Source organism: Lepus europaeus, chromosome 9 (genome assembly GCF_033115175.1).
Source record: "Lepus europaeus isolate LE1 chromosome 9, mLepTim1.pri, whole genome shotgun sequence".
Classification (NCBI taxonomy): domain Eukaryota; kingdom Metazoa; phylum Chordata; class Mammalia; order Lagomorpha; family Leporidae; genus Lepus; species Lepus europaeus.
The window spans coordinates 62,455,877-62,468,022 of NC_084835.1; the positions used below are offsets into that span (position 1 = coordinate 62,455,877).

General features: G+C 41.0%; 1 protein-coding gene across 1 annotated transcript in view; it reads left to right on the forward strand.

Moving 5' to 3' along the window:
* L3MBTL4 (L3MBTL histone methyl-lysine binding protein 4) overlaps positions 1-12,146 on the forward strand; it is a 395,862-nt gene that overhangs the window by 198,939 nt on the left and 184,777 nt on the right. Inside the window, exon 12 of the mRNA XM_062199981.1 lies at positions 8,945-9,047. Coding sequence (XP_062055965.1) covers positions 8,945-9,047 — 103 coding nt within the window. The remainder of the gene's footprint in view (positions 1-8,944; positions 9,048-12,146) is intronic.

Consider the following 12,146-nt stretch of genomic DNA (forward strand, 5'->3'; position numbering starts at 1 on the left):
CAAAAGGAGATAAAGATTTTAAGCTATTATTAAAATTGCTCTATTAGTCTATTATGCTATGTTATATGTGTGTACATATTGTATGTCCACATGGGGAAATTTTATTAAGAGTTTTATTTTAAACGGCTTATAGATAAGATTGTCCATAAATTTAAGCTGCTAAAATCAATCAAAGATACATTTTAATTTGTGGGACCTGAATCTGTGTATCATATGTTTTAAACGTGTTGGTAGAAAGAAACTAAAAACATTTTATATGGTTGTGCTTAAGTTTACTGGTTAAACAAACTACACCATGTTAGATATTTAAGAGGTGTTTTCAAACACATGATTCTTAAAATTTATAGAAGGCATTGGACCTTCTGGTAAATGTTTTCTTAAGTTGTTATCTAATGGTTGAAACGGTTTGCTAAATATTCATGTAATATTGCTATTGTCAGCAAGCGATCTAGGACTTGCTCCTTCATTTCTCTATTCTAAGCCCAACTTGTTCTTTCATTTCTCTATTCTCTTCAAGGTAGGAAACTAATTTTGTTATGAAGGAATCTGTAGGACACACAATTTAATCTTTAGAGCTTATAAAAGAGATGGCTAACATTTTTCTGTAATAGCATAGCCAAAATAAGAACTTATAATCTCATAGCTAGATTCTCTTCGCCATCAGCGAAGTATACAGTAAGTAGAAAAAACCTCCCTTTCAGACCAAAGGGAAAGAAAGTTTTAAAGTGAGAATATAATTTTCCTCATGGGCATTGTCTACCTTAGAAAAACTACTACAGAACATGCCTGTGACTATAGACTTGTAGTACAGGCCACTAAAGTTTAGAGATGGGACTTGGTCACTCTCTTGACTTGCATCCTCTGGTCTGCTTTAACACAAACCAGGAGGAAAAGAAAGCTCGGCATCAGAAGCAATGGGTGGCAGGCCTATTAATGGCTGATCTGTACAGTGATCTGCCCTCAAGGAGACCCAACAGGCCAGTCCACTGCAGTGGCTTTCAATGTGGTAAGCCTGGGCTTCAGCAGAAGTCAGCTTGTGAAGAGCCCTGGCAGCTCTGCCAAGAGTTGGATCACTGGACATGGACCTGCCCTGGAGTCGAAGGATGCCCAGGTCAGAGCCACAGATCTTATTGGCTCTAGGCTGAAAAGCCCTTCACTCAGTCCAACTTCCAAAGTGACCACTGCCGCTGAGGGTATGGTCAAATAGGGTCAGCAACATTGCAGGCAGAACTGTAAATTTCTTGTTAGAGATGCCCCCTGCCTTTACCTGGCCAGCTCTCCTCCCAGGCCAGCCAAGTAATGAAAGTCAACAGAGTGCCTTCCCCTAGGAGGTTCACACCTCCCTTAGGATATACCCCATGTGAAGAGATAGATAGGTCTGGGCCTCTTAACTTACAAGGCCTAAAGCCCACCAGATTATTATCAAGCCCCTTCTGTCAGGTTCTATTTGCCTCTCAATCAGAAAACTTAATTGTAGCTTAGACAGCACCTTTCTTAGCTCCTCTAATAATGACTCTGTCCTTTGTTCTAGGCCCTGTCTAGCGCACTTGGGCCTCATTCCTTTGTAATCATAACCTCTACTCTACCACCAATGGCTCTACTCCCAACCTGTGTGTACTGATGGTCCTCTTCCCCACTTAATGCTGTATAATTATTCAAACCTGGTAAATGCCACTCTTAGGATCATTGGTTACTATCCTCACTCTGTCTTTTATGACCTTGTCTAAATATGATCAGAGTCGGTGAACTTGGAAGGCTTCCGTAGCCTTGCAACTCATGACGAGAGCCTAGGGTGGTTACTGGCACCATAAACTAGAGTGTCATTTTGTTGGGTCAACCACAGGAGCCACTGTGCACTTGCTCCTCATGTGGGATCTCTGTCCTTAATGTGCTGTACATTTTGATTTAATGCTATAACTAGTACTCAAACAGTATGTTTCACTTTGTGTTTCTATGTGGGTGCAAACTGTTGAAATCTTTATACTAAATTGATCTTCTGTATATAAAGAGAATTGCAAATGAATCTTGATGTGAATAGAAGGGGAGAGGGAGCGGGAGAAGGGAGGGTTGCGGGTGGGAGGGAAGTTATGGGAGGGGGAAGCCATTGTAATCCATAAGCTGTACACTGGAAATTTATATTCATTAAATAAAAGTTAAAATAAATAAATAATAATAATAACAATAATAATAATGAGGCCAGAGATCTACTTCTTATAACCACTTTTATATAAAAACTTATCAAACAAGTTGTTTAAATTACTGCTTTCTCCTTTTACCTCTCCCATTTTCCCTTGAACTTCAGTCAGGCTTGTTCTTATCTTTTCACTGAAAACATTCATGGTACAGTCATGGAACTTTGCCAAGCCCAGTAGCGCCCATGCAAATGGGAATCAGCATCACCGAGCACAGCCAGGACTCCCTTCCTGTTGTATGGATTTCATGCGCCTGCCCTGGCACTCCTCTCTTGGTGTTTTTCCTGCTTCCCTGGCTACTCTTTCTCACTCCATTTTAGTATCTACCTGAGTTCAGTCCTCAGACTTCTCTTCTCATGGACACTAACTCACCATGGGTTCTCATCTACTTCATTGCTTTAAGTACCGGGCACGGATAACGTCTATAAATTGACCCTCAAAAGTTTACCTCCAGCCCTAACTGTGATGCTGGGCTCACCTCCAAGTCTTTATTCATTTCCAGTAGAGGAAGTAAACACTTCTGAAGGGAGACTTTCACATTGGCCCCCATGACCTCATCTTTTGCCAACCTTACCATTGTCCATGTTGCTACAGCCACACTGGCCCCCCTGCACTTGTCTTGGGTTGGCTTACATTCTGACTTCATATAGGATCCTGCTTAAATGTCAGGACTTCTTACTGGACTACCCTGCCTTAAAAGGCATCCCGTGTCCTTTCTCTTTCTTATCCTACTTGATCCATCTGCTGGCACCATCACTGTCAGACATCACAGGTTTTTTTTTTTTTTTTTTAAACTTGGTGTTTCATTCTCTCTTTGGCACCAAAGACTAAGCTGCGAAAAGGCAGGGTCTTCCTGTTTGGTTTTCTGCTGTGTCCTTAGCACACAAGGACTGTCATACTCTCTGGCACACTTGTCTGTCATTGAATGAGGAACCCCCAGCAATTATTTTATTTTAAAAATGAGAATAAAGTGTCGTAACTTGTCTGTTACTGTTGACATTTATCTGTTTCCCCTTTGAAAGAGGCAGTGTTTGTATATCCTGCAGTGAATATTACCACCAGAAACTAATGTTGCTTCTCTAGGAAAAAAAAAAAAAACAACTAAATGATTCAGAATGAATTGAGTGTATTTTCAGCAGCAAGCAGTTAGTGTTGAAACGAGGATAAGAATGCTGCTTCTGCTTCATCTTTGTTTTCGGATGCTGGCCAACACCAGTCTGGAACTCACAGATATGTTTAAGTGAACAGATCGTCTAAATTTGCTTCAATCAGTGTCAGTGCTACCATTCTGCGGTGGGTCATCTCCATGCCAAATACAATCACAATTCAGAGAGGAAACTGCATCCCCCTCAGCAGGAGGAAGACGATCACCCCCTCTGCCCACCCTGAGCGGAAGAAGGAGCCCTTTCAGTTGCCTCACTCATAGTCACCAAATAGAGCCATTTTGAAATGAGAAAGGACAGACCCCTTGCTCGTTTTTCAGTGAGCACTGTCTCTCCTGCCTTGATTTTGCCTTGATGTCTCACATCATCTTTACATGACAAGAGGACTAATGCCCAAGTGCAACTCTATTGGTTTCTTTTTCTTTTTTTGAGGAGCAACTGCTTGATTTCACAGAAGAAAAAAGCAGTAAATTAAAATTGTTCTTTTATCCTAGGAATATTCAGCTGTAAGTAACATAGAAATCTGTGAGTGGCTTCATCAGGTAGAAGGTTATTTTTCTTCCATGACATACTACTGTGCTATGGATCCAGTGCTGGCAGTGTCACAGGTCCACGCCCTGCCTTTCTTTAATCTTGTCCTTCCTCAACACTTTTGCTTCTGTCTTTGTGCTTGTTCCTTTGTGAACTTTATGCCTGCATCTCAGGAAGTTCAAAGATTGGGAAGAGGGCCGAGCAGCATCAGCCTCACCTTCACCCTTTCAGCAAGAAAGAAAGCCATCCAGGGACATGCTTCTGGTGCCTCTCCCCTAGGTCTTACTTCCTGAGTGGTGTCCAGTGTCCAGTGTCCACATATGGATGTAAGAGGGGTTGGGGAAGATGACATTTTTTAGCTGGACACATTGCTATGCTGAACAAAATCAGGACTTGGTTAGCAGACACAGCAGGAATCGATAGTGGAAAGGCAACCTCTGAGCCTGTGCTGGCTGTTCATAGTGACAGGGTTTCCCCTGAGTGGTAACCTCTGAGGATCTCTTACAGCTGTGCCTGTTATTTGCTATTCCAGTATTTTCCAGTCTATAAAGATAGTTTAATTAATGAATTTATTTTCCTTGCTTAAGGAACCTTACCATCAGATTTCTGTCTAAGTGAAATTCTTTAGACAACTTGAAGTAAATTAGGAGTTATATCATGTTGCTTGATATAGCAAGTAGCCCATAGTATTTAGAAATAGAAGACCAGAGGCTGTTTTTAGATAAGCTACATTCTGAAGTTGGAATAAAATAGGGATTATCTCAGAGCACTATGAAGAAGATATACTACAGTAATGCTTACAAGCATTAATCATTATCTTTATTATTATGTATTAATTTATAAAACATTCTTCTGGAGTATTATACCCCAATCATCGCTCTAGAAGGTATTATGGACTCAATGACAAACAAGTCAGATAATGTGAATGCCCTGACTCTAGTGAAGGGAGACAAGCAATAAGCAAATAAACTGGAAATATGATTTCAGGAATAGTGGTAAAAGGCTAGAGAAGGTGCTGTGGCCAGGGATGGTCTCTGACAAAGTGATTTGGAACACTTTTCTTGACAAATAAATCTCTAAATATCAGAATTACAAGTAAGGTATTTTTGGAGAAAATGTGTTTATTTCCTGGAGAAAAATGTTGATTTAATCACAGGCCCCCTTTATCCTAGGCAGTAATGTAAACTGTTACAGAACATACAGGTTTCTCTTTCCTAATAGATGGCTCTCGTGTGACTCACCATTGAGTGAATACATTTTCATCATAGAAAATTTCGTTCATAGAAAATTTAACAGAGAAATGGCAAGGTCTCACACTTTTTATTTAATATTCTTTTGGACTCCTTCTTTGTTATGTCCCTTGAAAAATATTCTTTATGTAATAACTCCTTTCCCAGTGGTCAAGGTCATACCTCTCCTTATAGCTCCAACAAGGAGAGAATTATGGCACTCATCAGGGATCCGGAGATAAATATGCAGTGGTAAATATGTAAAATATTGCTTTAACATTAACTTAGTCGAAAACATTAAATTAGTGCTGAAAATAATTTTAAGTAGCATTCTTCGAGAGTTCAATGTGTGTAGAGTACTGTCTACAGAGTTCCATTTGTGCTGGCTGATGGAGAGTAGTGGTTTATGGATTTAGTATTATAGACCTTTGTGACAAGCAATTCAGAGAGTCTGTTTATATAACCTGTGTGGGTTTTTTGTCAAAGTTGTTTTTATTTGCTATCACACAAGCATATTTCTTAACTGGAGAATTGTTTATGATTTTAATCATTAATTCCTCTTTTTAAAAAAATGTTTACTAAAGGCAAGCTCCTTTTTAAAAAGACTATTCACTTGAAAGGCAGAGGGAGAGTGAGAGAGAGACAGAGACAGAGATAGAAAGAGGGATCTTCCATCCATTGATTTCACTCTCCAAATGGCTGCAGTAGTTGCTTACCAAGCTGATGCTCCAGGCTGAAGCCAGGAGGTAGGAACTCCATCCAGGTCTCCCACATGGGTGACAGGGGTCCAGGCACTTGGATCATCTTCTACTGCTTTCCTGGGCACATTAGTAGGGAGCTGGATTGGAAGTGGAGCATCTAGTACTTGAATTGGCACACATATGGGATGTTGACACTGCAGGTAGTGTCTTAACTCGCTGCACCACTGGCCCCATAAGGCAATTCTTCTCTTTATCTCTCCACGTATTTCAAAAAGAGCAGAAGAAATAGCTGAGACATGTTTTCTTATTCAGTAATTGTGATGTATTGGTATTTGAGATTTAAATAGTTGTTATAAATCATCATACATTGGGACTTGGCCTCCATCACTGTTTTCATGCAATATAATCATATGATCTTGAGAATTTTTGGGTTATATGAAAGCCTCTTTTCTATACTGTGAGCACTTGAAGGAAATACCTATGAATTACTCATCTGTTCATTGAGCAGATGTGCATTCCTTAAGAGATTGAGGACTGGTTGATAGGGGGATGCAATGAAATGAGAGAGAAGGTATGTCAGGGCCCAGTTTTCTGGCATAGATGTGATGTGATTTCTTGAGATGAGTGGCTATAGGGAAAAAAAAAAACAACAACAGTAACAAAAAACGCCTGGGGACAAGATGATGAGTTGGGTTTGAAATGACATTCAGATATCCCGATGAAGGCGTTGAGTGGGAAGTTAGAAACCAGGGATATACTGGAACGTGAAGAATGTTAGGGCTAGTCTGTCAGCATCCTGAGCTCATGGTTAGCAAATGAAACTGCAGCTGTGAGGCTCAGGAACAAACCTCCAGGAGGTTCTCTGACGTTTTTAAGTCGACTTGAGAAGGAAATGCTGACAGAGATTACTAATGACTTTTCACATGCAGAAGGCTAACTGCCAGAGTGTGATGTCACCAAAGCCTAGAACAGTAACAATTCAAGGAGATGTGCAGCTATGATGAAGAGCACCACAGTCTTGAGTGTGGGGTATGGTCAGCAGCAGGGTGGAGACTTGGCATGCAGAGATCATTAGTGACCCTGGAAGGTAGATTGTGTAGATTGAGAGATGTGAGCGAGCAGAAGCAGCAGAAACAGAAATATGGCTATAAAGCAGAGAAGTGAGAAAAGCTCCTAAGGGGAATGTAGGGTTTGTATAGACTTTTAGACATTGGTTTTGTTTTGGTTTCTTGGTTTCTTTTTATAATGAGAAAAACTGCAATGTGTCTAAATGCTGGGCAGGAACCATTGAAATACATGGTAGCCTAAAGATTCTAAAGAATGGGAGGTGGATGAGAGCTAAGCATAAATGGTGAGGGATTTGCTCTGGGGAGAGGAGAGTGCTACCAGCCACAGTAAGGGAAAGGACAGAGGGAAAGGAAGACAGATGGGTGCATAGGGATGGAGTGCCTGTGCACTGACTCCCCATTTTCTCAGTTAGCAGGAAGGCTCAGCTGCTGAGAACCAAAAGGTGGAAGGTAGTGGAAGGTTTGTGAGAGTGGTGTTTTGATGACATCAGTCTGCGCCATGTGGCATTTTCCCAAGAAAACTTACTATGCAAAACAGCATGTAGGATGGCTTACTCATCCATGATTGGCTTTTTCTTCGTAACAGCCAGGTATGATAAAAAGCCAGAAAGACAAAGGAGTTTAAGTTACTCGCAACAGAAAGTCAGCTTATGATTTGATAGAATCTAAGGTAGATAAATGATGGTGAGAGAGGATTGATAAAGAAAGCAAAAAGGAAGTCAGTGGCTAGGAAATTATCTGATGTTGAAATATCTTCTGCAGTTGGGCAGAGCTGGAAACCTGGAAGGATGTGCTGTGTCATCTGATGGGGTGTAGGCTCAGCAAGTTTGGAAGTGGGGCTGTTTGTGGTGATGCCACATCTCTGATATTTTTGTTGGTGCAAGTGACCAAGATGGATCTGGGAAAGGGGCCACCAGAGATAAGGAGACTTGTGATCAGTTGGAATAGCATGGTGGATAGCGTGCTCAGATGGATATTCAGCTGGTGATGTGTTGTAGTATGGTGTATTGTGATGTGGTGTGGTACAGTATGGAATGGTGTATGGTGTGTTATGGCATGATGTGGGATGGGGCAGGACAGAATGAGATGATGTGGTATGGTATGGTGTGATATATGCTGTGATGTGTGGTGTGTGGTGTGGTACAGTGTATGTTGGTGCGATGTGTGGTATAGTATATGGTACAATATGGTCTTATGTGGTATTATATAGTGTGTGGTATGGTATGGCATGTGAGGTGGTATGGTATATGGTGTGGTATGGCATGCGAAATGGCGTGGGATGGGATGAGATGATGTGGTATGGTGTGTATGATACACTATGGTGTGATGTGGTTTGGTGTGATATGGTGTGATATGGTATGGAATGATGCAGTATGGTATGGTATGGTATGGTGTGGTATGGTATGATGCAGTGCAGTATTGTGTGGTACAGTATAGTGTTTTATAGTACAGCATGGTCCAGTTCAATCCAGTATGAGGTCACTCCGTTTTTAGCCCAGCTGTGACAGCTCTTGAGTAAGCATTGGTTAGGACCATGTTTCCTATCTGGGGCAGGTCCCATAGGGTAGCTCTCTTTCATTTCTGCATTTGGGGAGCCTTGTGTTGGCTAAGTGGGGGTTTCTCTTGAGAGCAACAAACTAGAGCCCACATCCTCAAGCTCCCAGCTGACAGCTATATTGCCTCTGTCATTTTTAATCTGTTAAATAAAGGAATGTTCCCAAAGGTTTTTAATTTCTCTATGCCTACTCATTCTCTCTCCCTTTCTCTCTCTCTGTCTTTCTCTCTGTCCCTCTCCCTCTCTCTCTCTCTCTCTCTCCCTGTCTCTCCCTCTCCCTCTCTCTCTCCCTCTATCAGTTGTGCTGTGGGTGTTATTTATTACAGCATTACAGCAATGGTACTTTGCTAAAACATTATAAAACATTGAAAACACTCAGTGAGTGTCTTTTGTTGATGAGTTGGTTTTAATTTGCAAAGCTTCAGTTAATGTCATTTACATAGTTTAGCCTTTCTAGTTCTTCTTTAATGAGGGTGTTTTAAGGTATGTTCTTTTACTTCCTGAAGGAGCAAATGATGTGAAAATCCTTCCAGGTCAAGCTGTTTGTCCTACTCCAGGGTGCCGAGGAATAGGCCATATCCGTGGTCCACGTTACTCAGGACATCACAGGTAAAGTTTTTTCTTATTTAATATCTCAGAGTTGAATGAGAACGTTATGCAGATGAGCAGCTGCAGTAGCATTTCATACCTTAGCCTCTTGGAGCCAGCTGCCCCCATCACTCTCCTTTCTCTGTTGCTACAGCCCACCTTGACGTCTCCTGCCATCTGCCCTCCTCTCCCCTTCTGGGGCCCTCTTGGACATCCGAGGCATTTGGCAGACCCAGATCGTGTCCCTGACTCTGGGGTCTATCAGCTTTCTTCGCAACACACCTTTCTGCACACACACACACAGACCTGTCTAACCCCAGGCCTAAATTGTCTCCACACCATTGCTGAGTCTTGCTTTCTTCTAGAGAACTCTGGAGCTTCTTGCCTTGTCCCTTCTTGTTTTCACCTTGCCTCTGTTTCTTTTTCTCTCTTTCTTAATCATTTGGAGATGAGCTCATTCTGTGAACAAACAGTAAGTGTGAAGTTCTGTTGTAGAATATGCCCATATTTTGAATGCTTGATAATATGGAGTGGATGACACTTTCAAGTAGAAATAAAGGTTTATGTCTTCACTACTTTTTCTGTTCCCTTCAACTGGTAACATGATGTTTTGACTGTTCATATTGGTGACCTCATAACAGACTACATGAATTAAAACTGAGCAGGATTGACATTAAATGTGTCCAAATACACAAACACAGATAAATAGAAAACATTTGTTAAAATAAAAGAAATTTAAATGCAATAAGGAAGTCCTTGCTTTTTCAGGAGGAGGCTATCCTGGAAGCCATTGCCTAAAAACTGTTGTCTAAGCGAATCAAAGTCAGTGTCTCTGTAGGACACAGTGGCAAACACCCCAAATAGCCTACATGAATAAAAATGCCATGTGTGTAAGTATATTAACATTCACAATAAAAATTGCACAGAATCCAAAAAAAAAAAAAAGATATCAGTCTTAAAGACATGCAGAAAGCTTGGTTACTTTTGCAAATCTTTGGGACTCACAGGTTCTGAAAGTGAGCTGAGCCTGGTGTAAATGTTTCTGTGCTGTGTGAGAGAGGAAAGAAGAGTGAGGAAAGCACAGATGGATGGAGGGAAAGAGAGGAGAGAACACCTCACAATGGGGATGGTGATCTGAATCAGGTGGAGGCTCTGCTGGATGGGGGAGAGACACTTTCCAGACATCACTTGGAGTTGCTTCAGAGAACCTGCCTCAGGCGTGTGTATGTGTGTGTGTGTGTATGTGTTGCATCTAGAGCTACAGAGTCCAGTATGATAGTCACTGGTCACATGTCTGCTTAAATTCATGGAAATTGAATACAGTTACAACATCAGTCACTCAGTCACACTTAGATGTATTTCAGATACTCAGCAGTCACACATGGCTAACGGCGACTGCATTGGGCGGCACAGGTAGAGAACATTTCCACCATCACCAAGAGAGGCTAGCGAGTCAAGCATATTATGGCTCCTCTGTGAAGATTTTTGAGCGGCAGGTGTTTCTGGGTGAAATAACTAACTACCTTAGTGCCTCCATCAGAACTTGGATCTTTTTCCTTGAAGTAATCAGAATATAGGGTTATAGTTTATGGTTCCCACAGAGCCCTCTGGACATTCACCTATGTGGTGCTGGTGCTAGAGTAACAAATATCCTCCCTGGATTACTCATCCATGGCTTTTTCTTCCACTTTACAGAAACTGATAGCCTCCCCCACTGTCTTACCCATCAGTGATTCACCTTTCCTGAGCAGGTTCTGAAAATGTTGTGATCAGTCACAGTGGGCTTACACCACTTTGTTCTGGTAACTTCCCTCAACTTAGGCTCATCCAATATGATGTAATTGGGTCAAATGTCCTTATCTGTGCTATCAAATTATCAGTAATATTGAGCATATTTGACAGATGTTTATCCGCCAAGTGGCCAATAAAGGTTGAGCTGAGAAATTCTGAACAAGGGACAGTAATGTGAAAAATAAATAAATAAAGCAGAATTTAAAGAAAAGTATTCTACGAAACTTAGAGAAGTAAATGAAATACTGGAGATGCTGACAGTGAGAGCCGTGGGACATTTTCAGGAGCTGGAAGTTATGAGACTTTCCTCCCTTGGACCTCACAAAGGCACAGGACAGCTCAGGGCCATGCCTTGTGCTTAACTCCTGGCTCTTTGCCCATTCTCAGCCTTGTCATGACACAGCAGAGCTCATGAAAGCAGGAGCAAGGGATTCCAAAGCTTAATGATTCCAAGGTCTCAGAGATGAAAAATGAAAAGCAATGAGTAACTGTTGTTAGCTTCCCTTTAGAATGGAAAAACTAAAAATTAGAAAACTGTGTTTCTTGAACGCATATTTTTATATAGAATTTATAAGATATTTACACTATGAGTTAAATAAATTTTAACATAAAAACTGTAAATGGTTTTTATGGCATTTAACCCTGCTTTGTATTCAAGGAGTGAGACAATTTCTTGGAGTTGGTGTTAAACTTCAACAGTAGCTACAGAGTGGGGGTCATAGGTGACAGGTTTGTGCCAACAAGTGCTCAATGGTTATACCTCTTGCTATAGTCATTTAGTCATGGTATTAACCAAGGTAATCTAAAAGATTGTAAATACTGTTCTTCACTATTTATCTTTGGGAGTGTCTGTTAAGAATTCACACATGCACACACACATACCAGCTAACACTGTGCCATAACACACCCCAGGTTATCATTATCCTTTGGTTTCTATATGTCAAAGAGGTGGTAAACAAGAGAGGAAGACTTTAAAATGTCACTGCTTAGCCAAGGTTCCTTGATGTGCTATTATCACAGCTTCTAGCTTGAGGTTCCTGACAAATTTAAATGAGTACAACTTGCATACTGCAAAATAAAAGTGTTTTTTCTCATGTTGTAGATATGTCCCTTTGCCAAAAAAGAATCATTCTCTAAGATGTTTCTTGCTATCTATACCATTAAGCAAATATTCTTTTTAAAATTTAAAACAAGAAGAAAGCAAAAAATCAAAGCAGAAAGTCCCTCCAGCTTCACAAAGGCCTTTACAAAATAATCCAGTTGACTTCTGTTTGCAAAGCCTCAGAGAAAGCTTCAAACCTTGGAGCTTCACTTAAAGCAAGTGGGGAG